This window comes from Anoplopoma fimbria, chromosome 15 (genome assembly GCF_027596085.1).
Source record: "Anoplopoma fimbria isolate UVic2021 breed Golden Eagle Sablefish chromosome 15, Afim_UVic_2022, whole genome shotgun sequence".
Lineage (NCBI taxonomy): Eukaryota > Metazoa > Chordata > Actinopteri > Perciformes > Anoplopomatidae > Anoplopoma > Anoplopoma fimbria.
The window spans coordinates 12,838,736-12,866,304 of NC_072463.1; the positions used below are offsets into that span (position 1 = coordinate 12,838,736).

At 43.1% G+C, this 27,569-nt stretch overlaps 2 protein-coding genes across 2 annotated transcripts in view; one reads left to right on the top strand and one right to left on the bottom strand.

The window, feature by feature from the left end:
• Positions 1–12,160, bottom strand: part of eipr1 (EARP complex and GARP complex interacting protein 1) — a 53,183-nt gene extending 41,023 nt beyond the window's left edge. The window contains exons 1-4 of the mRNA XM_054614017.1: positions 12,004–12,160; positions 11,829–11,912; positions 2,195–2,327; positions 59–215 (exon numbers count right to left, since the gene is read on the bottom strand). Of these exons, the coding sequence (XP_054469992.1) occupies positions 59–215; positions 2,195–2,327; positions 11,829–11,912; positions 12,004–12,045 (416 nt within the window). The 5' untranslated portion in view covers positions 12,046–12,160. The remainder of the gene's footprint in view (positions 1–58; positions 216–2,194; positions 2,328–11,828; positions 11,913–12,003) is intronic.
• A 137-nt stretch (positions 12,161–12,297) lies between these two features.
• Positions 12,298–27,569, top strand: part of trappc12 (trafficking protein particle complex subunit 12) — a 36,690-nt gene continuing 21,418 nt past the window's right edge. The window contains 4 exon segments of the mRNA XM_054613585.1: positions 12,298–12,368; positions 12,625–13,711; positions 13,714–13,967; positions 17,163–17,279. Coding sequence (XP_054469560.1) covers positions 12,333–12,368; positions 12,625–13,711; positions 13,714–13,967; positions 17,163–17,279 — 1,494 coding nt within the window. The 5' untranslated portion in view covers positions 12,298–12,332.

Consider the following 27,569-nt stretch of genomic DNA (forward strand, 5'->3'; position numbering starts at 1 on the left):
AATAATTGCCCTTGCATCACTTGTATTGTGAGGGCGGCTGTTCCCCAGCAACACCTACCAGGCAGCGTTGCTGTGGGCGCTGTCGTCTAGGTGACAGAGCAGCTCCAGGGTTTGGGGGTTGTGGGCGGAGTCGTCAGGTGACTCATGGCTTCCTGTCTCCCAATCGGAGGGCATCCGCCACACTGCCGCACAGGACACCACTCTGCTGTCACTGGCTGGGGGGGCAACACACAGTCAGTCACAGTTTGTTAGAGTACAGTGTGTGTATATGTGTGAGTGTGGTGGACAGGCGCCAATGCAGTGACGGGGATACACTCCCAAATTCCACATCACAAATGAGTTATTTTGGCACCTCTACACCAGAGCCAGGGCTGCTAATTGGAACCAGTGGAGTAAATGTAGAATTGATACAGTAATTGGACTAAAAGTTTGAGGCTGGAGGGCATAACCAATCACAGAGAGGGAGAGCGAGAGAGAGCGAGAGAGAAGGCAGGAAGAGAGAGAGAGCAAAGAGCCTAATTTCTTTTTGGTGTAGATATTGACAGTGTGTGGGCAGGCGTTGGGCTATGAAACACTGGCGTTAGGCCTATTTGTCAAATTAAAAAGCAAACGTGGTGCGAGTCCACGGGCTCTTGAGTGGTTTCAGACAACCGCGCACTCGGAGTAAGTGGGCAAGCAATCATCTTGAACAAAAGCCTTTGCTTGCTCACATATCGGGAGTGCCGGTGGGAGGCAGTATGGAATGAGAACGCGCTTGTGTATGTGTGTTTGTACGTACGTATGTTTTTTTGTGCAAGTGTGTGGTGTGCGCAGCAGTGCATGGTGGGCCTTCTGAGCTTCCGCCTGGTCAAGAGTGGCTGTCATCCTGTGAATTCAAGCATGCAGAACTCAGCTGACAGCGGGGGAGAAGAGAGGGAGCAAGGGAAGAGGTTGAGGGGGGGGTATCTACCTCGGTGCACTCTGCTCCTATATGTATGACGCAATCTCAGACACGTCGTCACTGTCAAGATCCAAAACTTTAATTGGAACTGACACTTGCCCTAATTGACCCTTTCCTAAGCTCCGCCCCCCCTGCTGCTACTCCGTCAAGCTGTCAGAGCTACCATGGAGCCCACACTGCCACTAACTGCACTCACTGAAGAAATGTTGAAATGAAAAAAAATTGAAAAAGCAATTTCAGAGACAAACAGACAGAACGGATTTATCCAGGATGTCAAACTGATTCAGCAGTGAGAACTGCTTAAAAAGATGAAGATAGATGCTAAAGCTACAGATCACAGTGTAAAAGTGAACCACTTCATCAGAACATTGGCCGAGGACATGCAAATAAGGCTAAATAATTTTTCTGTAAAGCCGGGTCTTTATTCACTGTTACAATCATTAAAAAGCAAAGCAGCATGTGGATATATTCAGTATTCTTCTGTAGCTAGTGTAGCATTTTGCTAACGCTAGTTAACGATGTGTTAACGTACTCTGCTAATGTTAGCTCCACAGGGCTTTAAGTACAAACGTAACGTTTTAGAAACGTATATCACCTTCCAACCTGTCTTGTTAACGAGTATAAATATTACACAATGTTTAACCATGACCTCTTCAAATCCACTAAACCAGCCTGAAAATGAAGAAAATATGAAACCATTGCATGATAGTTAATGGAGCTTTTCATGTATCAAAATGTGAAATGTAAGGACAACATGTCTCAACTAAACAGTTCTCTTGGCGACAACAGGTTTTACTGCCTCACTCTGCAATACTATGTACGAATCAGTCTAAATACAGCGCAGAAGTCTTTGTGAAGTTACGCAATTAGAAGAACACCTTCCATAAAAGCGCTGATGATGTGCATGCGACCTTTAAAGATTTTCCCCTGCCTGACAGTGACTTTGCAGCCGCTGCCCTTGTCCGTCATGCGGGTCATCATGTCCACACATTAGTATTGATTCTATCAGAGTCTGAACATGACTTCTAACACAGTTGCCGCCGCCAGTTATCGATCACCTGTTAAAGACAGATTATCCGTTATGATTCTCAACTAAATTGCATGAGGTCATTACATGGAGGAGACAAAAAGGAAGAGAAAAGAAAAGGAAGAGAAAAAAAACTAAAAAGAAAGAGCAGAGAGAGAGAGAGAGATGATGCACATCTCAAAGGCAGTGAAACAGAGCCGGAGACAGAAGGAAACAGTAGGACTCACTTTTGTTATAGCAGGTGGTAAGCACAGCCTTATCTGCGGGACTGGCGCCAATGTGCCATATCTCCCCAGCTTGGTGCAGGAGGACATTCTTATTAATGATGTTATTCTCGTCATCAAAGTCAATGATGTGGATCTGGAAGAAAAGCAGAGACAGAGAGGAGAGATGTGTTGAGGATGAAGCTACAGTTAAGACACCGCATGCACCTCCCCACACACACACACACACACACACACACACACACACACACACACACACACACACACACACACACACACACACACACACACACACACACACACACACACACACACACACACACACACACACACACACACACAGTTCAAAGCTCCACTCGCTCCTCTGATTCCCCTGAAAAAAAGAAAAAGAAGGTTCCTCTTTTTAATATGACAGTAAACGTAATTTCAAGGCAGGCTTCTCTTTGGTTCTTCTTTTTTTTTACTCCCCGTCATCTTCACACGGCTGAGGACTTTTCATCTTGATATGGCCTTTTAAAGCCATTATTAAGACACTTTTAGAAGGAGTCATGGGAGTTCCGTATATGACATGTTGGAAGAGTCAGAAGAAAAGCCACAACAAAAAGGAAATCGATAAAACTTCCATTTACTTCCATTTTTTTTTGTTGACAAATGGCCCTGCTAAAAGGGTCTGGGGAAAGGGTTTTAATTGGATACTTTCTAAAAATATGTATTGTAAACAAACCAGATGGCGGCAGAAGCGTACTATAATGTCTCTCTAATGTCTCGTTTTTAAGTCATGAGTAGGGCAGCAACAATACAGGAAGAAAAATCTTTGTTCACAGTAGGCGTGACCCCGAATAGTCGGCCATCCACCTGACTTTATTCTTTTGGAGTAACAATTTTAGGCACATTGTCAAAGGGGCGGAAAAATATATTGTTATTGACAAAGGAAAAGGCCGAAAGTTCAATTAACAGCCACGAGAGCGAGAGAGAGAGAACAGTGCTGTCCCTTATTCTGAAACTGCTAAATGATGTTGGACAATAATTTTGCATATTGTGATTTTATCATTTTCTATAGATACATAACATTTAAAAAAGGGGGGTATCAATAAGCAAAAAATAATAAAAGTGCTGTTAAATCGACCATTAAAGAGAAAAGATAGAAAAATCTACTACAAACCCCAAAGGGCTGTGTGGTGTTAACAGGTACTGTGGGTGGATAAAACAATAATGATCGTGCAGAATACTTGAGTGACACCTTGCACAAATACTTTTGCAAGAAGAGCCATTGAAGTTACTCTCAGTGGAAAACATGCTGTCCCTGACTGTCCATGATTTACTTCTTTGTGTTTCAAGCTGGTAAATGTAATAAGAAGCTCCCTTGCTGTCTAATTACAAGGAACTTACATCAAACATTTGCTGTTTATGATTCATAACTGTAACCCCTTTCTTTCATAAATGTTGCTGTTTGTCCAGTTATTTATGTGAAGAATGAAAACATATGCTCAAACAACAAAAAAGCAAGGTATTCTCCCTTCCCCTCCATCAACTCTCCATCAGAGCAGAATGGGCTTTTTCAGGGAGGGGGGCTTAAAGAGACAGGCGCTAAAAACGGAACGTTTGAGACGGAGGGTGAACACAGGTTTATTCAGAAAGACATTACGATAAAAAATAAAAAATGTGTTAACTTAAAGCACATACAAATATTTGAGTAGAACCCCCTGATTAAAGTATGAATAAAGATGCATTCAAGAACTTGTAAACAGTTACAACTCAACTACTGTAAGTAACTACCAGAAACACTTGCAGGTTTCCTTGACCTGGTGTAATGCTCAAGTCTGGGCTGCACTTAAGAAAACATCAGCTGTCTAGACGCCACAGCCAAAAGTTCAACAAACAGGCTAAACTTTTATCCATAAGAAGTTAATAGAAACTCCTCCTTACCGAGTTCTTTTTATTAGATGGAAATCTATTCTATGAGGGCCCTCAACTGAATGCAGTTCAGGGCCTACAATGCAGTAAAACAGTGAGGGTCTCAAGGTTTGATCAGACAATTAATGGCGGTTTCTCCCATAAGAGAGACACTTACAGCACCTTGGGGGACTGTTAATGGGGTTGCACCGGACAATAACTCCTGCTAGGCACTTCCACTCCCCTTCCCTGTACTACTTTTACAGGCTGAAAAAGAGGATGAAAGGAGGGGGCGTGAAGAGGAGGAGGAGAAGATCGTCGCAGCGGCGGCATCCTTCAGCCTCCTCAAAGTCAGCTAGGCGGCTATTAACCTTGGGTTGGACTGCATCGAGCAAAAAATTATTAGGCAAAGTTATAATTTTATGGTGGTGGGGGAGCGGCACAAATAAATTCAGGCTGCCGGGACAGGGTAATTGGAGGGCCTAGTAATAGGGTCCCCCCGAATGAACCCAGGTGTGAGGGGAGAGAGAAGTTCCGGCCTTCCTCCCCCGAGTGATTTATCCCTCATTCTTCCAGGCTTGGGGAGTGACTCATAGCCTTCAGCCACTTGGGCACTCAGCCCGGCGCTTTTAATTATGTGCCAATGGTGGGAGGTAATCTAGGCAGGGAAGGGAGAGAGCAGAGGCGGGAGATTGGGAAAGAGGGGGCGAGGGAGGGATAAAGACGAGCTGGCTCGTGGCCCCCACTTCAGGGGCCTCTCCTGCTAAAGCTCTTTAGCCGCCACAGATGACAGTAAGCGGGGCGGAGGAGTAGCGAGCGGGTGAGAGGTGCCAAGCTCGGGCGCTTTATCTCGTTAGCAGCCTTAAATGCCACACCGACGTGCCCTCCTATTTGTCATTCCAGCTATTGGTCTCTGAGGGATTTGAGAGGTGCTCGGCGAGTTAAGAGAGACATTTCCACCCCGCATTACGCTTAATGGGAGGTGGAGAGGCCAGCCGGCTTATGGATACAGCAGAAGCCATCAGGGCTGAAATGCCAATCCAAAAAACATTTCTCACGTTGCAAGTTCAAACTTGGACGAACTGAGCTAACCGATTGTTGGCCAGCAATCTCATGCAGAGTGGAAAAGACAATGAGCTTCATGAATAAAACGGACTGCACCGAACCCTCGATTCACATGTGGGGTCATCTCAAAGAACATAACCTTCAAAGATGAATAAGGGTCCCTGTTAGATTTTACAGCCTTGAATGCTCTTTGACATAATGCTATCAGAAAACAAAGCACAAGTTTGTTAAGTATGTATGTGTATATATTTTTTCTTATTGTTTTCAAAGTACAAAACCTGAGTAAAAAAAACATATCATTAATGAAAAATAAGATATCAGCATTAAGAAACAGCAATCCATTCCCACTAACCTTTACACACTCTGTAATAGCAGCAATCTTGCAGGTTTGCATAACACGCTGGGTCTTTTAATTTTCGAGAATGTTAGAGTGCAATGAATGCACGGTGAATCACAGAGCTACAATGTAAAAGGTAGAAAATATCCAAGCAACTCACATGCTCACTTTTCGTAAATGCTGCAAAAAAAACAACAAGGAGAGTCGAACGGCAAGCACTGTGCCTCCTTTAAAAAATGTTTTTAAAAATCGCATCAAAATGGTGGTTCGAATTTTGCGTTGACCCGTGTATTTTGCATTGTCTCATGCTGTATTACAATTAGTTGGTTTGTAGTCATGGGCTGTAGTATTAGTCACATTGTGAGATATTCTTGAAACAAAGCAGGTTGCACAATATATCGTCAGATCAGATCTGAAGGTTACAGTCTCAACACCTGTTCCAAACCGTTGCGCTCAGGCGACAACCTCCGGTTCTGCCCAGTGAGGCCGATGCGGAAGTGCCTTAAAATGTGCATTCTCTCTACTGACCAGCAGAGGGCTGATTGTATAGAAGTCTATGAGAAAATGACTCTACTTCTCTCTTGATTTATTCCCTCAGTAAACATTGTAAACATAAGTTTTGGTCTTAAGCTCTAGTTTCAAGTCTTCTTCAATACAGCATGATGTTCATTTAGTAAATTATGGTCCATTTAGAGTCACATAGACCATAAAGCAGGGTATGACTTAGGCCGGGCTTTCCGTCTTTGACAGATGGCTGCAGCTACCAGAGCCGAATACGACGGTACAACGCCACTCCTCCGCCTTCCAAATTAGGATACACCCCATTCATTGGTTGTGAAAACGGCGACGGCCGTAATCCAAGGTGGTGACAGGGAAACCGCAGAACTTCACAACGGCAGCCCACAAACCAATGTGTGAAGTCACGATGACTACGTCCACTTCTTATATACAGTCTATAGTTGGGCTACGAGCCCTCCTCCTGACTGCATTCTACTGCCTCGTGGATCAATCTCAAAATGTATTTTGCGCATATTTGTGGTCTTGACGCGATTAATCGTACAAGACGAGACAGCTGCGCACAATTTGGGGGCAGACAATCAGTCGAACGAACGAAAAAAGTGAGTTTTAAGTTTGATATAGATTTTAAAAAGAGAGACTGCCTACTGTCACATCTCTACACACCTAACAACAGTGTTTAATAGTCTGATTGTCTCCACAGACTTTGTTAGACGATTTGCCAAGCACCTTGTTTTTAAGGCAAACTGAGGCCTAGACACTGACGATTTTCATAAAGGCTTTGTTTGGTTGCCAAAGTACGAAATTGGCAGTCAGTGGACGAGTGTAACATTTAGTGTCAGGTTATTCTTGGAAAGTCCGTCATCTTTGGAAGGCAGATGCGTTTGAAGATGCTCGATACGGAATTCAAAGCATATCTATTGCCTCCACACGGCTCTCAACGTGGCGATATTTCAGCCAGCGACTTACAGCGCTAACAGTGCAAACAGCCCTTACAGTGCAAACAAAGTGCTGACAGAGCTCACAGTGTTTACCTGAGAGGGATCCAGAGGGTGGGCGATATGCTCTGTATCGAGACTGTTGGCGGGACGCTGTTATCGGCTGTAACCGTCTGCACCTAGCACCGTGCAGAGCGGCAGCCATGAGCACAACAGTGAGACTCGCTTGTACCAACATGAAAAACGACAAGGCGATATCAGATACAAGCATATTTATTATATAAGCGATTTATCCAGGATGTCAAAACTGACTCAGTAGTGAAAAACTGCTTAAAAAAAGATAAAAGATAGAAGTTAAGTCTACAGATTGCAGTGTGAATTTGGTGTGAAACAGCATAACTAATCTTGAAACCTATTTCTGTTATATGTGGATCCGCAGTGATGATTGTTAAGCTGCCAAATGAGCTACAATCAAGGAGCCCAAACAATGCCAAGCAAATGTTGTCGTGAATAATCTTAATTAAATATAAGGCAAACAGAAGAACATTAACATTCTTCATATTAGACTTCTTAAAGCAAAAGCATAGCAGTGGTAGGAACAGTATTAGTAGCAGCATGACAATGTTAGGGCGGACACAGATGGCAATATTCCCAAAGTAATACAACTTCTGCTTCATTCTTTTGCGGGTCCAGTCAGAGAGACTGGGGGAAACGACACAAAGTTGACAGTATTTAAAACCCCCCCAAAAATGCCGTGGCTTTTGAGAAAACATTAGGGGCTGAAGTTCCAGAAGCTTTTCGGTTTTCTCGTGTTTCAGCTCCGTGCTTATGCCAGAATGAAGGAGCTACTGAAGGAGTGGAGTAAGAAATCACACAGATCGACTGGGATGCATTGTCACCATTCCCAACAAGCACTGTATTAGACTCGCTACACAAGACTTGGATTGAACTACGTCTGTGTTTCGGTGCCAGACCGCTTTCACACTGAGGTCTGCCAGAAAAATAGGCTTGTTTTTTTCAAGGCAGGAATATATGTGTGTGTGTCTGTCTCTCTCTCACACACACACACACTCTCTCTCACTCTCTGAGAGCTAATTATTTCTCCCCCGTTTAGAGCCAACTGTTTCTGTCATCTGTCTCTGTAATGACCTCTGCAAGATGTGCATGCATGCACACACACCCCACTCTCTCCCCTTTTCTACTACAAACACACTCACAGCACGTAGCACTCACACGTATAGACTTTTGCATAGAAACCATAAAGGAACATACAACATAAATGCTCTACTATTTAGTTGCAGCGGCCGTGTGGGGGGGACAGAAGGAGCTACACCTGCAGTCCCAAAGTCCTGCTGACAAAATTATTGATCGGTCGAAAAAAAATTCATTCACAGGAATTTTCATAACCGTTTATCCACTTGCAGCTAAAACAATTGGACAACTGAGAGAAATTTAATTCATAGCTACAGTAGTTTTTATCATATTCAAGCCTAATCAGTGAATATTCACTGGCTCCAACTCCTCAAATGCAAATTTTTTCACAGTTTCCTGCTGTTTTATAGAGCAAACAATTAAGTGAGACATGACAGCAGTTTTGTTGTTTTATCAAGCAAAAATGTCACAGTCCTCAGCTTTGTGATGTCCAAAAGGATATTGTCCAAGTAAGACATTCAATTACCAATAATGCAAATCATACAAATTAAAGAGGCTGGACGCAGACATTATTCCGTTTTTTTCTTCTCAATATTCATCATCAACATTTTTGACAATAATTTGAAACAGAAACAAACCAAACACAGTAAAATAAGAGTCATTTATTTTACTACCTAAAGAAAATCAACTACTCGCAGCGCAGTCTGCACGTACTGGCAACCTTGGCAACCGTTACTTTGAGACTGGCAATTAGTAGTAAGAAAAGAAAAAAAGCAATTTAATGAGCAACAGACTCCCTGCAATGCAAGGTTAAAAAAGAATTGTTCATTTGTAAATACGAAACTGAACAGATATGTTCTATAGTTTTCTGATAGGTTGTTCATTTCAATATTCAAGGTTTTGAATGACATTTGCTGCTCCGTATGAATCTTCTTCAGCCTTTTGTCAGCCTTCAATCATTATCATCTAGAGAGAACCAAAACAGGCTCTACTGTACTGAATATTTATGCTTATGGTTCAGACGCTAATTTTCCCATGAACCCTAGAAAGACAGATTGAGGGGGAAAAAGCATCCTCAAAGAAAGAAAGAGTGGACTACTATATTTAGGCTCACAGAATCCTGATCTTTGGGTCTGTTTATGATTCACAGGACTAAGACCCATTGTGTGGCAACAACACCCTAAAAAAAAAGCTCTCTCTCGCTCTCTGCACTCAAATTCTCATTGTCTTGAAAAGAGTCAAAGGTGACCACAAATAAATCTCCCGACTGAAATCAGAGCTGTTGGATCTTAGGTTGAGGTCTTGGGTTTCAGGGGAATTATTTTTTCTTTTAACTTCCTTAAACTTCCTCCAAGTCAGTGATTAACCAACTTTTTTCCCCTTTTTTAAATCTGCCCCTCGAACTTCTTGTGATCATGTTGGTCCATGTCATGCTCTCTTGCAAAAACTTAAGAATCGTCTTTGACTCTGATTTGAATTGTAAATCTGAAATGCGATGCATGAGGTTATCTGGTCATGCGTTTAACATTTAACATATTCAAGAACAAGTCTCTCTGCCTCTGACCTAGAAAAAGTTATTCATTTCATTCATTCATTTATTTATTTCCTCAGGTTTAAGTAACTCAAACTCCTCTACCTCTATGCTACATGTTATACCACTGGGAAAAACAATTGAATCATCTGCAATTGATTAAACATACAGCTTTACATTTGAAATGCTTCAAAGGCTTTTAATATCAAAGAACATATAACCTCTATTTTATTTTTTACTTGAAATCTTTCCTTCAAAAGCTATCTGACAACTTAAAGCTAGGCCATCCACTTTTCTGTCTGACTACATTTCTGAAATCTTAATATCATAATATCATCATTAATAATGAATCATATGTGTGATTAAATTAAACAGATCATCATCTATTCCCTTTAAAATCCAGGTCGGCCGGCACCTTGCTCAATGCTATTTAAACAGCGTATTCTGCAAATTGGAGAAGCAAGCGGCTGAAAATATAGTTTTTGAAAGGCTAAACGCCAACAAATATGGATTGAAGCAAAATATCTTGACAGACAAACACTATGTAGTAAAATTTGGAAATAATCACATTGCTCCTTGTTCAATAACTGTTAACTTTTGGACTTTAAAACTATCTGGATTTATTGGAAATGTTTGGATCACACGAGTCAGAAACAAATCATACGCAGCCACCACTGGAACATAAATCTACAAAATAGTAAAATACTAATAATATTAATGTAGCCTGATCTTTATCTGCAACTATGCAGAAATACCAGCTTTAACCACAGTGAATCGAAAAAAAGCTGAGCCACATTCAAATTCACATTCCTTATGAACGAAGCTTCGAAGCATCCCACTGTTTTGTAGGCAACAGCCATAGAATTGTCTTATATTGATGAGTTTCATATTCTGTTTATGGATCAGGAGGAAATTAATCATGTATCTCCAAAGAAGAAAAGGTCATGTAGGAGAGAGCAAGATACAGTACCAGTCAAACGTTTGGACACACCTTCTCATTCAACTACTTTGAAGAATCTAAAATATAAAACATATTCTGGTTTGTTGAGCATTTGTTTGTTTACCACATAATTCCATATGTGTTCCTTCATAGTTTGGATGTCTTCAATATTAATCTACAATGTAGAAAAAAAATAAAAACCATTGAATGAGAAGGTGTGTCCAAACTTTTGACTGGTACTGTACTTGCACAATGATCTGTTCATATTATTATCATCAAAAAACAAAACTCATTTAAAGAGATGTGTGTGGGGGACACAGACTATCACCGTGAATGAATGAGAGCAGAAACAGAGGGTGCATGTTGCCTGCCTCCCCATCAGGCTTTAAACTCTATGATGATTATGATATCTGTCATGAACTATGAAGTAGACCACATGACACTAAAAACCTCTGCAATACAAATACACTGTGTAATACAATATATAATACTCCAGTTACTGTGGATTCTTTACTGTTTTTTTTTTATTGCTCATATGCGGCATAGGCGGCTGTGGTGTAGTGGAGAGCAAGGTAGTTCTCCAATCAGAGGGTCGGTGGTTCGATACCCGGCTTCGGCAGTCGATGTGTCCTTGGGCAAGACACTTAACCCCAAGTTGCTCCCGAAGGCTTGCCATCGGTGTGGACTGGATGTTGCATGAATGTTAGTTAGAGTCTGATGGTGGCACCTTGATGGTAGCCTGTCATCAGTGTGTGAATGGGTGAATGATATGTAATATACTACTGATTGTAAGTCGCTTTGGATAAAAGCGTCTGCTAAATGGCTCAGTGGAGAGCAGGGTCGTCCTCCAATCAGAGGATCGGCGGTTCGATCCCTGGCTCCGGCCGGTGTGTCCTTGACCCAAATTGCTCCCGCAGGCTGTTCCTGTGGTGTGTGTATGTGTATGAATGTTAGTTAGGGTTCTGATGTGCAGGTGGCACCTTGCATGGTGGCTCCTGTCATCAGTGTGTGAATGGGTGATTGATTGGTAATGTCAAAGCGCTTTGAGTGGTCGGAAGACTAGAAAAGCGCTATACAATCAATTATTATAATTATTATTATTAAATGACTGTAATGTAATGTAATGTAATATGCTTATTTATAATACTTCTTTTTGATCTTGTTTTTTCTACTATGTCTCTTGTTTGCACTGTCCTCTCTGCTGCTGTACTCCTGTCTTATTTTGTTATCTTACTGTATCTTATCTTAACTGTGTTTTTTCTTACCTGGTTGTCAAACTTCAGTGACTGTGTGCCCACGAGGAAACGAATGGCATCAGTCTCAGCTGTCTGGGCGGTGAGTGCTCGTGCCTGCAGAGTAGATGACAGTCAATGCAGATACATAGACCTGTATAATAACTACCACATCAGGTGGTGGTGGATCTGATGACAGGAGCCTCACCTGGAACTCCAGACCGTAGATGACCGGAGCGTCGTCCTCCATGTCTCAGTCTGCCACTACTTAAGATAAGTAAAGCAAGATAAGTAAAGCACTATAAAGCTATTATAACTGCACCACGTATGGCTTAACATCAACACAACACATCAGTAGCTGCACTTCCGCGATTTAAAAAAAAAATGCACGTAAGTAAATGACGTAAGGTTGGCGGTGAAACGTGGCCCGAGCTTACGAACGTAACGCAGACGGGTTGGAGAATACCAAAAGAAACGCTGGCATGAAGTTTGTCCGCTCTGGAGCACCGTACCCGTAGCGTTCCCTGGGAGCTACGCATGCGCACTAGGGCTGTATCTGTCAGCGCAGTAAAGGTAAGAAACGTGATCGTGTTTGAGGTTTTAACGTGCTGTTTGTGTGCGTGTGGTGGTGTTAATAACACGGGTGTATGCGTGGTGCTTCATTAGACGTGGACAGCTGTCAGTCAAGCATTTATTGTACGTGTCTAGCCAGCTGAGCAGCTACATTAGCGTGACATAGCTAAGCTGCTAATGTAGCATCTGTGTGTCCGCCACTGCTGGTGTTAAATCAGGAGGGTGGTGTGGTGTGTTGTGTGTGTTGGGTTGTCAGGAGCAGAACATGGATAGCGGGGAGGCTCATGCTCAGCGGCCAGTCACGTTGGACATCACGGTGGAAGATGTAACCAAGGAGGCCCCGGACCCTCTGGAGCCAGCCAGCATCCAGACCCCCTCCAGAGACCCTGCTCCCCAGGTAGACAGCATCGACCTGGGCGGTGAGTTTGTTTCCCCCCAGGAGGACAGCAGCGCCACGCCTTCAGAGAGCCTGATGGACAAGCTCAACGACCAGATGATGGAGAGCGTCATGATTTCTGACTCCCCTAATAACAGTGAGGAGGACGAAGTGGCTCCCATGGACTCCTTTCTGGATGGAGTCGAGGAGGAGGAGGAGCAGGAGGAGGAGGAGGATTCACCGGAGACGTCAGGCGACAAGGAGGAACAAAGTAAAATTGGACACAATACAACTGAGATTACATTTTCACTGGAGGAACAGGAGCCAAGTGGTTCTGTGGAGAAAGTAGTTGAAGGCACGAAGGAGCCGGCAGACACACATGAGCAGGTCGCAGTCTGTGTTGCACCTCAAGGTGACGCACAGAGTCCTCCTGACCTTAACAGTGAGGACCCAGCACCTCAAGAAGACGAAGGGACAGGCCCAAAAGAGGAAGCTGTGCCGGTGTGCACCATATTCAGCCAGGGCAACCAGCCGAAGTCTCTTGTGCCTGATGGCTTCCAGCCCACCCTCATCAAGTCCCCCAGCTTCAGCATGGGGAGTGGTGGAGGAGCTAGTGAGGCAGTGACCCCCAGCAAGCTGACTGCCCCCCTCGTGTGTCAGCCCAGCCCCAGCCTCAGTAAGTTCTTCACTGACAATGGACAGGTCAACCCAGCCTCCGACTTCTTCGATTCCTTTACCGTCCCCTCCAACTTCATCTCTGTTTCAAACCCAAATGCTGAAATCCCTCCCGGCCCCAGCCCAGCAGCCATAGCCCCCACCCCCGAGCGCCAGCGCTCTTCAACCTCCTCCTCAATCTCCACCCCTGGAGGACCTCTGGACTCTGGTGCTCCCACCCCTATCTCAGTGTTTGGCCCAGCCCCTACAGAATCCACCGCCAAGGCCTCACCTTCTCTGCCCCAAGCAGCCCCCCTCCAACTCCAGCCGCCGCCCCCCCAGCCCCTCAGCCGCAGCCCTTCAACCAGCTCCAGGCCGTGTTCTCGGGCAGCGACGACCCATTTGCGACGGCACTGAGCCTGAGTGAGGTGGACAGACGCCATGATGCCTGGCTGCCATCCGAGGAGACCAGGAAGTTGTTGATCTCTGTGGCCACTCAGCAGTACAGCCCAGCCTATGTAGAGACCAACAGACTCTCCATGCCTGGACTGAAGTTCGACAACCTTCAGGTAGGACAAGCACTTGGGCGGCAAAATGCTTATCATGCAACACATGTCTTTAGAAAGCCATGGGAGCAACTTCTGCTCTTGTGCCATTCAAAATAGTAATATATGTTGAAGATGGATGCATTCTTTGAAAGGACACTCCATCAGTGTGACACCAGAAGTTCACTTTACTCATCATAGTACTACTCAGCTTTTTAAAAACAATTGTTAGAGTCTCAATCGACACATTTTTAACCGTAAGCCTGCCTTACAGACTAGATTTGTGGGGTTTGAAAGTGGTAGACCAGACTGGCGTCGGTTATGTCACATAAGGAGAGCAATGAGAAAATGCCAAAAAGCTGTTGTATAGCTGGTTAACCGAGACTTATACACTGAAATTTGAGGCAAATAAGACTTGTGAATGTTCACTGTCCATGTGGTAAATCTCTAAATGATGCAACTAACAGACAGTTACTGCTGATTGAGGGCTAGTTTGAATGGGAGGCTGTTGAGGAATAGTCATAAAGTACAGCAGCATCAGACAGTTGGCTATTAACAGAAATACTTATTAGACGTTTCTTTAAAACCAATGTGTGTTAAACAAGAAATACATGCATACATATAAATGTAAAAATGACTACCCGAACACATCAAAATGCACTAACATCTGCCTACAGGATCTTCAGTTTTCTAGCCCCCAAAAGAGGGGCAGGACCTTGACATGCCAGTTTAGTCTATGGGCCCTACCACATAGAGGTTTAACAAAAGATGCTACTGAGTTGCATCATGGATAATGTAGGATCCAGTGTTTGTGGATCTCGACTCATACCAGGGACAAAAAGTCAGGATGCCTCTGCTGCTTTTTGTTTGGCTATTTAAAAATTAACTTCCCCAACTTTGTGGAAGTGCATTACTAAATCATTGGATAAATCATTTAACATAAGGAGAACACATACTGCTAAAACAAGGCCTTTATTTAGTTATTAATAATAAATAATGATTTTGAAAACTGTGTCAATTCAACTTCTTAGAGTGATTAATTGTCTCCCAAGGTGATCTCTGAAACAGGAGTTGTTGTCGCAACTAATGATTTTCAGAAGCTATAGTGTTAATTTAGCCCATTGCAGATGCTAAATGCTAAATTGATGCTAAATTTATATAACATACAAAAAAAGCAGCAAATCCACATATTGGAGGGCTTGAACCTGAAAATATCTGCCATGTTTGCTTGATTAAACCACCATATCGATTGTCAAAATTGTGGCTGATATCATTTTTTGAAAACTGCCTCATCAATTAATCAATAAATTGTTTCAGCTGTGGTGATACATTAGGGTTGGTCAAACTCAACACTTTCCCTATGACAAACAGTGAGGACCCAAAGTAGCAACCTTCATACTAATGATGGAAATGATTACAAGGCAATTTCTGTGTTTTATTTTCTGATTGCAGTGATACATTAAAAGACACCTATAATCTATTATGCCAAGACATTTATTAGCATAGAAAAAGAATGTCCTCAGGCTTCACCTTGATCATTCTGATTTATTTAATGTTCTACAATGTTTCTTCTGTCTATCTCAGAATGACAGGGGTTTCAGTCAGAACTGCTCTGGCATAACAGATAGCCTGTCACTTGTCTATAAGCACATTTAGATGTGTCACCATATCATGTTTACATCTCACAAACATCCTCTGATCTCCTTCAACAGCCACATTTATCCGTAATAACAACCCCGATAAAACATCAATTCACTTATCTATTCAATTGAATCTTATGTTGTACGTCCACCTCCCAGCTTAGATTGTGTTCATTATGCCCTCAGTGTGTTTGAATGCCTGCTTGAATAAATGAATAAAAATGAAGGATTTTTTTCACCGACATCTTGGTGTGTTTTTGCCCACTAAGAGCCAGTTTTCAGCAAACAAATAAGATCTGATCTAAAGCTGGATTAAAGGCAGCATTTTATGCAGTCTGTTTGGGCTGAATATTGTTTAACTAATTGTCATTCTGTCCAAATCTAGGGATGTACAGATCAAGTCAGTTTCCCCCCCATTCACTTCCTTTAAGCGTTAGGGAGCCATATAGTCCTGATTTTGGCTTTTTGACAAGAAAAGTGATATATATCATCTGATTAACTCAGCAATGATGTCAAGTTGTTCTAGTCATAAATCAGAATTCAAAGACGAATCATTTATTCAAAAGAATTACAAAAGTAAACGATGGCCATTTCCATGCTCACTTATGTCTTATGTAAATTACTGAAGCAGATTTTAGGTTGATACATTTTGTTACACAGATTTGCTGCTAAATTTAAAAATGTTTTGACCTTATTTAGAATTACATAGAAATGATCAAAATACCACATTAAGACACCGGTACCTTGTTGAACAGCATAGAAAAAGTCATGCTGCATTTTTGTTTTTAAAAGATTTAAGATATGGAGATTTCTGCGAGAATTGCATTTTTCGGCATCTACCAAGTACTTCTGTTCTGGAAACTGCTCAGAAACCCCCTTATTGTCAATATACCTGGGAAAGCCATACATCCTGTGTATGTCCTAGGTCTTTAGTTTTTGCTTGTAAAGTTTCAGGAGGCTGTGAACTTCAATGAGGTGAAAACAGGTTATTTTATACAATGAAGTCAAGTTTAAAAAAAATGGTTTCACTGCAGTGAAATAGCAACTATGGGGACTATCATCATCACACATTAATATAGTTCAATCCACAAAAGTCTCAGCATTCCAGTCCACCCCAATTCATGCAATTTTAAGACTTGTTAGGGACACCAGTATGTAGAAATATTGAAATACACCATTTTTAGATTAGGAGAAAATAACACACACTGCATGTTTTTCCCCCTCCCCAATTTTTGGGGGATTAGCATAAAGTGGGCATGTTTTTTAAAGAAGAGACTCCTGGGTACCACTCTAGCTCACTCTAGCTTTAAGGCTGAGCTGCAGCCTCTTAAAGACAGTAATGTCGGGCCATCACGCGGGTCTTTTGCTGCGTTCACGCCAATCACATTGGTGTGAACGCAGGTTTAATGTAAGTAAGTACTGATCTGATATTTTTTAAATCCTGCAGGTAGTATTCAGGTTGTTAGTGTAAATACCAGCACAACAACTCTCACGTGCCTTACTTATGTTAAGGGATTTTGCCTGATGTTAAATGCGTGTGTGTGTGCGTGTGTGTGTGTGTGTGTGTGTTCTGCTGCAGGGTGATGCTGTAAAAGACTTGATGCTTCGTTTCCTGGGGGAACCGGCAGCGATGAAGCGTCAGGTCCTCACCGCCAACTCTGTGGAGCAGTCCTTCACAGGCCTCAAACGGCTCATCGTAAGTCACCCGCTGTACTTCCTGTGTCATGATCTGCATGCAGTTGGAACAACCTCGCAGAGCTAATAGTGTTTACCTGGTAGAGGAACCAAAGGGTTGGTTGCTACCCTGCCATTGTCATTCTGGGCGCCGTTATCAGCTGTAACTGTGCTATGACAGCAGTGCAGAGCGACGGCCGCAGAAGCTGAACTTGATCACAAAGTTTGCAGCAGCAGATGAGTTTTTCTTAGTTGTCATGTTTAGAGTTTTAACTATTCTCAACATCTACAGTTCCATAGCAGCTGAGCTGTGTTCCTCTCCTGATAAGGTCTGCGTAATATAGAGAAAGTGAACAGACTTTGAGAGGACATTGTTTTGTTAACAACCTTACTATGGTTAAGGCAAATCCTATGTATGGGAGAGATTTAATACAATATGCCACTTTGAGTAATTCACATAAAACAATAAGAGGGGGAAAAAACCTGGAACAAAATGCAGATTTGTACCCATAACATTGAAAATATTCCCCATGAACGACGCATAGTTAAGACGCAATTTTTTTTTATTCACTGCGACAATATCAGGGCTGGTTTCGGAAACATAGATGATTGAAATTATCAGTCGAGGAGCCCTCACATTTTACAAACATTTATCTCGTCTAAAAAAAAAAATCCTAACTTCCAGCATTCTACTGGCATGTACACTTTTTTTTCTTTGTCTATATACAAATGTTTATTGTCAATTTTTTAACGCCGCAGAGGACGATTAAGTGCATACAATTTTAAGGGGAAACCTGAGTCATGTAGGCTGTAATAGGAGTCTAGTGTGGGGTGGCTGCTGTTCAGGTGGCTAAGATCGGAGTCAGAGCTGAAAACAACAACAACGTGATGGTACACTGGTACTGATAACGCTGAGTTTTGTTTCAGTGCAGCAGCTGCTTCCAGAGAACGTTACCTCTCTTTCTGGATGTAAATGACAGAACCATTGTTATGTTTCCACAGTTTAACGTCCTGTGGTTTCCGCAGCATGCGTGACCTTTTTCGGCAGTCGGCCGGTACAGTCACCGACCCGACTGAGACCGCCGGGTGGCCGGGAGGCCTCGGTCGACTGAAATCAGTGAATCATTTGTCTCCTTTCTCCTCGCGTTACGTTCCTCTGCTACTCTTCTGTCAAGCACGAAGATGCCCGTGTTTCTCGGTGAGCGTGCGGTCCCGCCCCCTTCCATTTCCTGCTGACATCCACTTAATCTATCTATCTATCCATCTATCTCTCCAGCCCTCGTACGCTTCCTCCATCATAACTTCTGACCCACAAATGACCCTGAGAGACAGTTGTTATTTAAAACATATGCACAGCAGACAGTGTGATGGAGGGAGGGGAAAGAGGAGTGGAGCGATGGAGAGGTGGGGATCCACTCGGCTCACAACTTCTTTTTCTCCTGCTGTGCCCATGTATTATGCATGGGGCTGCTGTGCATATTTCAAGGGCCTTCTGGACTTGGTGTATATATACATACACACACACACACACACACACACACACACACACACACACTGGTACACACAGCACACACACACAAGCACACAAGCTGGTACTTTCAGCTTGCAGTCAACCGTGTGTGTGTGTGTGTGTGTGTGTGTGTGTGTGTGTGTGTGTGTGTGTGTGTGTGTGTGTGTGTGTGTGTGTGTGTGTGTGTGTGTGTGTGTGTGTGTGTGTGTGTGTGTGTGTGTGTGTGTGTGTGTGTGTGTGTGTGTGTGTGTGTGTGTCAGTGGATCATATGCTGTCTGCCAATTGGTGTGGGTGGCTCCCTGGAGCAAGAGGCAGCAAGGAAAAGGAGAGAGACAGGGAGCCAGAGAGGTAACGGAGGCCTACAGGAGGGATGTCAAGCAATGACGAGCTAAGACGGAGAGAGAAAGCAGCGTTCTGTGTGTGAGAGATGTGGAGGCAGAGGAGGGCTTCGCCTGGCCCCCAGCGCTCACTCTCACATTTGACTTTTGGAATGTGGAGAGAGCAACCGTGGGTTCGGATCTCTACACGCGTCTAATTAGATTTATTTTGTAAATAAAACATTAACGTCAGTGTCTTGTGTGAGACACTAGATGACAACAAAAAAAGCATGCCCCTGTTCACACATGCTGAACCATTCCTTTGTTGGAAGTTATTCCTATTGAGCGTTCACGCATTTAAGTAATGGGTCGTTAATACAACATTAACATTGTGGACATCCATGTTTCTCATCTTAATGCAGCCTGACCTCAACGATTCCATAAGTACGAAATGCTGATTTTTCTTGTGTGAGTGTAGGGTGAAGATCTTTGACTTGTGATTTTATTTGCTTTTGCGTGTTGGGCAAAGTCTTTTGACAGCTTATTTTCAATTTCATTTATCGTGGTCCATTTAGAAACACAGTACTAAAGTTTTCTCTTGCTTATCTGTGATGCCCGTGTTCTTATGTTTCATTCTAAATACCATTTCTAATGTGTATCAAAAGGATTAGAAAGTTCTCTTGATGAATGTTTAGCCACCGTGATATATTCCACTTCATGCCTCTTATTGCAAATTAGCACATGACGCCATCAGGCATCACCAAATACTTTTTTATTGAAAGCGAGGAAAACCTATGTATTGGGATACTTGTGATCCCTTGAAAAGGAAATTCTCTTTTCACCGTCCTCTTTTTCACCGGGAGTGCAGAGGTCGGAGTCGGCCACAGAGCAGCTCTCCAGATTCAACACTTCAATGAGGCTGATGATTGAGACTTGAACCCAGGGCTTCCAGCTGAAGGACAACATCTCTCTACTCACTGCATCACCTAGAATGGAGAGCCAGAATATCCTGCTCCCTATTGAGGAGCTCTGTTTGCTCTTGATTAGGAATGCAATGACAGATGACAGATGTTCCTCACCGTCTGACTCTAACAAATCAAATATACAACACAATGCGGTAGCTGACATTTTAAACATTTAACATTGTGTTTTCCTGAAACAAACAGAGGAGGGTTTCTAGAGTAGGGATGTTAATAATTTGTCTTTCAACCGAAACAGTTCCACGGTTGAAAGAAAAGAAAAACAATTCAAAGAATCTGAGCAAAACTTAGAGTTCCGGCTTGTTGTTTTAAAGTAGAACAGCTGGTCCACCTTAAAGGTCAGCCCACCGACTATGGCTCAGTGGTAGAGCAGGACATCCTTCAAGTCCATTTATATGTTACCTTCAGTTAGCCTGGGCCGTTGTTGTCGCTAACTTCGGGGCTAACCCCTTTCGCTTTAAGTGAAGAAGCAAGCAAGAAACCCGAGCTGAAATTGTAGCATTTATTCACAGACAAACTGTGCACACACGCTGCACTGCTACGTTCTCAGTTATAACGTCACTGCGCACTTCGTACTCAAACTAATAGATCTGGTGGGAAAGTGGCTGCATGTGTCCGCGACCATGCATGCTTGCTTGTGCGATTGTATACTGTATGAGTAGTTTTTACGAGTACAAGTATATGAGCGTAGTCTGGGACCCTGGTGCATCCCGAGTCTTGACTCTCGATCAGAGCAGCTCCCGTCTGACCGCTTTGCTGACATAATAATTATTGATTGAGACACTCCCTCTCAATCTACTACCATATCCACTTGAATTCATATGATTTACTTATCAATAACTTATGAAATATCCAAACTTTTGAGATCAAACAAACTCGCAGATCAAAGCTGTAGGAGGGGGGATGCAATCTCGGTTAGCTGGGAGGGGGGGGAAGTTGAAATGGGGATGTGCACAAGCGGAACACACATATATACACGAAAATACACGGAGAAGGGGACGAGTCAGTACGCGTGTGGCCGCTGAAGGTAACCTGGCACAGCTGGATGTTGTCAAAGCAGCTGATCAGTCACATAGAATCAGGGATCCTTTAATTGAGCGTGAGCATGTCGTCCTTCCTCTGTGTGACTTTAATCATATGTCAGGGTATTAAGAAGCTGAACATGCACGTGTTAACATGTTTTTAAACCTACTTTATGACATTTGTCAGTTTTTCCTCAGCTGTGATCATCCTCTGTGTACGGCCCTTTGCTCGGGTGGAGGCAGTTGTCAGTTCGTGGAGCTTTATTCTGCTGTGTGGCATCATCAGTGTGCGTGCGTGATGCGTGCGTCAGTGCCTGCATGCGTGCTGGCAGAATGAGTCATGCTGCAGAGCCGGAGTGTGACTGCGCCCACTGCCACTGCACACTCCCTCTGTCCATACATACATACATACACGCATACATACATACATACATACATACATACATACATACATACACACATACACACATACACACATACACACACGTGCACAAATGAACGCGGTTAACACTCGCAACACACAAGAGACATGCAACTAAATTCAAGAGTAACTTAACCAAAGGAACCACTTTTGTAACACATTATGGCCTTGTTCAAACTGATTTACAGATGTTTCACTCTGTTTAAATTACCGTATCCAAATATTTCAAGGTTCTTAGCACTTTTCTAACTTGTTTATTTTTTTTAAAAGACGTCAGCTTTTGAGGTTGGACGCTAAAAGGACTGAGTTTGCTTTGCTGTCCTGGGGTCCCTCTCTACATCTCCCCTAGTCTTCCCAGTGACCTCTGTGGTGTGGTCAGCAGAGTGAGCCGCTCTCTGGCTCAGCACCACCCTGGGCCGGCCTCATCTGTCTCTCTCATTAGCAGTCACCCCCTCTTCTTTCCTCCTCTCTCTCCCCTCGTTTCCTCCTCCTTCTCCTTCATCTCTTCCTCCCTCCCCTCTTCCGCACTATCCACCGGAGACTCTAACCTCTCTTCCCTCCCACAGTGTGATGCCGCCTGGGCCGCCGGCCAGCATATAGGTGTATGTTTGTTTGTGTGTATGTGAGAGAGAGAGAGAGAGAGAGAGAGAGAGACCCACCTTGGCTGGGTCAGACAGACACACCCCCATAATCACTGCAACCACCCAGCTGCTGCATCGCACTTTGATATCATTGCTGTAACCTTTACTTGTCATTATCGTAACCTTTTTACATAGCTGTCATTTCCCCGCCACCAGTTCACTCGCCAGCCTGGCTCTGGGTAATGCAGCGTCAGCTTTGGTAGCGCTGAAGGGCACGTTTAAAACACCTTAGCGGTAGTTGTTTTCACCTTGCTCTGTTTATGTAGTCGGCAGCCATATGCTCAGACAGACCTATTGTAAGGTCTGCAGACGGTTTCAGTTTATTACAACTAGGCTCTTTTTTTTGTACTTTTGGCCCTCATTCCTATTGGCCATCATAAATATGAACTACTGAGTTATTAGAGTGATATTGATATCTTGAAGTGGCTGATGGTGTGCCCCCTTTTGTTTTATTGTTATATGCCGGTTCTTACTGATATGATCCTGCAGTTTTACTGACTTATGGCACACAACTGTAGTCTGAAGGCGCCTTCAAGTTAAAAAGGGAGTTCAGATTTATGTGAGTGATTGGATTAATTTATGAAAAAGAAGCCATGTGCAGGACGCATTGAGAATCTTATGTGCATTTGAGTCGTTGGCGGTAAAATGAAGATTCACACCTGTTGCTCACAGTTGTTACTGAAACGTCCCACTGCTGACTGTTTGTGTGCCGCTGCTCTAAGGCGGATGAAAACGGCGTGCCGCTCCTATTCAACAGGTGCCACTTCTCACCAGCAGGTGGCGACGTGCTAAACTGGAAGGTGCTCTTTAGCCACGCTGCCTATCCGCATTAGCACTTTTTGGATGGATTGCCATGAAATTTTGTAATCACATTGTGAGCCGCAGAGGATGGATAGGATTTTTTAAATGTCTCGATAACCAGGAAGTCAGACTTTTAATTACCTAGTGAAATAGGATTGGCGCCTCCCCCCCCACACACACCATGTCTGTGTTGGGATGGGGGGCACTTAGTGATAACTTTTAACATGCATACGATTATTCCACTGTTAATCTGAATATGGCAAGATTCCAAATTTGGTCACGTAAACCTCATATTCCATGTAGAGATAGATGCATGCCAAACAGAAAAGACCACATTTCTGTCAGGAAAGACAAACACACTTGCTTTTATTTTATACATTATGAAAGACGTATATCAACAGGTTTTTGGATTATGCGCAAAAATATCATCAACTACCTTCATCAGACTATGCATGGCTGCAGGCCAACGTTATTATTAATTTTCGTTCGTGCAAATGGCTTTATAGGATTATTGTCTTTTTCCAGAATAAGGGCAGAAACCAGAGTATTTTATGCATGTTAACATATGTGCCAAGGGGAGAAGGTAAACCCAATTTGAATTTCTCTCTCAAGCTTTCATTCCTCATAAAGTTTTCCTTTGGTTTAGTTTATCCACACTTGGAGACAGAAGACTTCTTACATTTAGTACTTAGTATTTGTGTGGGTCATTATCACCCCTCGCCGCTCTCTATGTCCTGGATTTGTGGCTGTTCGAACAAGTGTTAACATTTTAGCCGCCTTAATTGTCCGACAGCTGATGTTTCTTTTCCAATCAGACTTTGCTGGAATGACGTCACTGTGCTCCCAGATCTCAGCAAACACTTTTGGAAGTACAAAGATACCCAAACTAATAGAAACGATGGCCAGGCGTTAACCATACCAAAATGGTCAGCGTCAACTCCAGGTCTTCCAGCATTGGGGAAACTTACTGTGTGTGATGTACTTTGGGAGATGTTGGATGTGAATCCAGCCCGGGACAGACGTTGTTTTTAACGCAGTTTTCTTCAGCAGCACCCTCCGAGGACAAGGCGAACGGGACTATCTGTTATTGTTGACAACCAAACCATCAAAAGTTATCCAGTAGCACACCAGTCAATCAGTGGTTAATGTCACCCAGAGGAGCGTCACTTAGAACTCAGAAGCCGTGTTGGGCCATCTCAGGGAGTGTTATGTGGAGTTTCTTCCAAGCCACAAGCTATTGCGCTGTCTCCACATGATATATTATGCCGGTTTGTGTCTCGACGTCTCTCAGCGATACAGTTTAAAGGATCCAGCGATTGCCTGTGGGAGGCAAAATGGCTGCTGTGTGAAGTTCATATTGGCACAGAAGCCTAGCAGGCCTTCCTCCAGCTCGAGGACGCTATCCCGTCCCCTGGTTCAAGTGTCCGTAGACCAACTACAAAGGGAATCAAAGTAAAGTTAGCCACTGTTGCAATGGCTGTCATGCACTTTTAGCATATTACAAATGTTTTCTCTCCCCAACACACACACACTCTGTGTAATCCAAAATGCAGGGGCTTGATTGAAGTAGCACCAATCTCCCTGCGTTAACCAAAGCTGGTGTGAGGAAGGTTTTTTTTTTAAAGTCTGATTTCGCCTGCAGGCCTCGGGTCTTGCGAGAGAACGAGTGGGCGTTCGTTTGTTCGATGGGCTTTGTTGTGCAGGTTTTTACTCACCAAAGGAAAAGGCGCACTGAACTTTAAATCAGCAACACATTTTGAGAGCCTCACCCCTTTTAAACTCGCGACGACACTAATTATGCATATACCGTGTGTGTGTGTGTGTGTGTGTGTGTGTGTGTGTGTGTGTGTGTGTGTGTGTGTGTGTGTGTGTGTGTGTGTGTGTGTGTGTGTGTGTGTGTGTGTGTGTGTGTGTGTGTGTGTGTGTGTGTGTGTGTGTGTGTGTGTGTGATGCAGGACGTAAAGCGTGCACATTTTCAATGCATTCATTTGCATGAGTGGGCGTGAGTATGTAGTAGTAGCTATTTTACTTTAAGCAGCTCTCTTTAAATCTAAGATATGTCACGGAAGGGCTGCTCAATTATGGGAAAAAGTCATAAACAGGATTATTTTGGACAATATTCACATCATATGTATAATTTCACATCATTATTCATATACTTTGGAAACATGCATTTACAAAGAACATTTTGTAGCCTGCGTCTGAAAGTGAAACTTTGATAGCAAAATGAAGGGGCGAGATCTATGAAGAGCTTCGTAACAATTTTGTACATACTAGAAAATGTAATTATAAACACTTGGTTGTATAGATATGGGAGGTGATGACAAGGCTAAAAAGTAACACCCATGAATAAGGGTTGAATATGGATTCGACAGTATATTGTATTACTTCGTTTTGCAATATGTTATCAATAGGAACTGGCTCCAAAAATCCATATTTTTTATTAAAAAATGCAGGCGCTCTTGGGACGGCTGAAAAGAGGCTGGTCAGCTACGGTAGCGGCCTTAGCACAGAGGTCGAGTGGGTCAAGGTCCATGATGTGTTCAAATGTGATCTTGTAAGATGTATTTTTCGTCGAGAAAGTCAAATATATACAGTTGTTTGAAGGAGACTTTAGTGAGGCATATTTTTCTCTTCTTTTAATTATTTGAACCCTAGAACTTTTGTGCATTTTGTCCGTTTAGCCTTTTGCCACTTCCTTCCCTCCTTTCTTCCCTCTATTGTCCACTGTCTTTGTTCTGTGCGGAACACAGGCAGGTGTAATGTCCACCAACCTCAGAAACAAGCAGCAGCAAACAAAAGAAAGCCGCCCTTCCCCACCGTGGTGCTAGAGACATGCCTACACAATGCTTATACACACTTCTTTCACCAGGCCTCTGCAGTCAATTCCTCCTCTAACACCACGGGCAATAAATCATCATGGTAATGCCTCCTCATTTGATTTGAGGGGGATCTGATTATGCCTTATTGCGGAGTCATTTGAGCTGAGCTAAATTATTAATTACCATCAGCCTATTGTTTTTCTATTTTTTATGTCCTCCCAACGCCCTTTCTGTTAATTGAAATCTTTCAAACCTTGGGAGTGACAGCGTGGTTTGTATGCATAATGGCATTCGTGACAACCTATCATAAAGCGCTTTGTATGTTCTAAGACGAACCTGAACTTTTCAGCCGTGCCAGCAGCAAAGCTCCAGGGACGCTAATGCTGGTCGATCGGTCCACCACTTAAGTCCAGACTGAAATACCTTAACAGCTAACTGATGAATTGGCATGACATTTGGTACAGATATCCATAGTGCCCAGAGGATGAATCCTAATGTCTTTGGTGATCACGTTTGTTACTTGCAACACAAGCTCTTAAAGTTTTCTACCAGATGGATTTGCACCAACTACTTACAGACATTGGTAATTGCTCAGACAGTATATGATGTAGATCAGTGGTTCTCAAATGGGGGTACGTGTGTACCCCTGGGGGTACGTGAAGGCACTCCAGGGGGTACTTGAGATTTTTAAAGAATATATTTAAAATTAGCATCCATTCAAAAATCCTTCCAAAATAGTTATTTAATAAATATTCAATAAAATATAAGTGTAAGTTCATAAACTGAATTAAATGCCACAATGCAATCTTCAGTGTTGACAGTTTAATAAATCAGACACTGATGGCACAGCGCATAGTATTACATCTTTCTTTCAACCAAAAATGCTTTGCGCTGGTTAGGGGTACTTGGCTGAAAAAGTATTTCACAGGGGGAACATCACTGAAAAAAGGTTGAGAACCACTGATCTAGATGATGATTTGCCGCTAACCTCCTGAACCCCTCTACTGCCACCATGAGGTTGAGATTGTCCGTTTTGAGTATACTTTGGCCAAACACTTGGCTTTATGACCGAAACCTGCAAAACTAATGCCATTCCCATCAGCCTCAGCTGTACTTTTGTGTTTAGTGCTAACATGCTACACTAAGACGGTTAACATAGTAAACATTAGCTGCTAAATATCTGCATGTTAGCGTGCTGAAGTTTGGCACAATGTGAGGCGCAGTAAAAATACATTTGTGTACCCCAACTATAGAGATGGACCCAAAACTATCCTTAGTTCAATCGCAAATTCACGGTGTTGTTTGTTCGGGTGGGGAAACTCACGCGGCGTCGAGCTGTGAAAACCTGCAACCATTTAAGCTCTGCTGGCAAGTCGTGAATGTTTCCGATGGGACAATGTGGCGTGGTCAGAGGCGTTGTTATCTTGTCTCTTTTGAAAGGTGCCCTGGTCCACACAAATCACACTAAGCGGCATCTGCAGCTCCTCGTCCCGCCGGTTCGTTTATTTTCTTTTCTTTCTTATTATTCTTCCCTGCCATATTTTAAACAGACCTGCTGGCCTAATATGCTTATTAATATGGTAAATGGACTTGTACTTGTATAGCGCTTTTTTCTAGCGTTCCGACCAATCGAAGTGCGTTAACACTTCATGTCATCATTCACCTATTCACACCGATTCATACATTGATGGCAGGGGCTACCGTGGAAGATGCCACCTGCCCATCAGAACTATCATACCCATTCATACACCGCAGGGATCGAACCGCCGATCTCCTGATTGAAGGATGACCCGCTCTA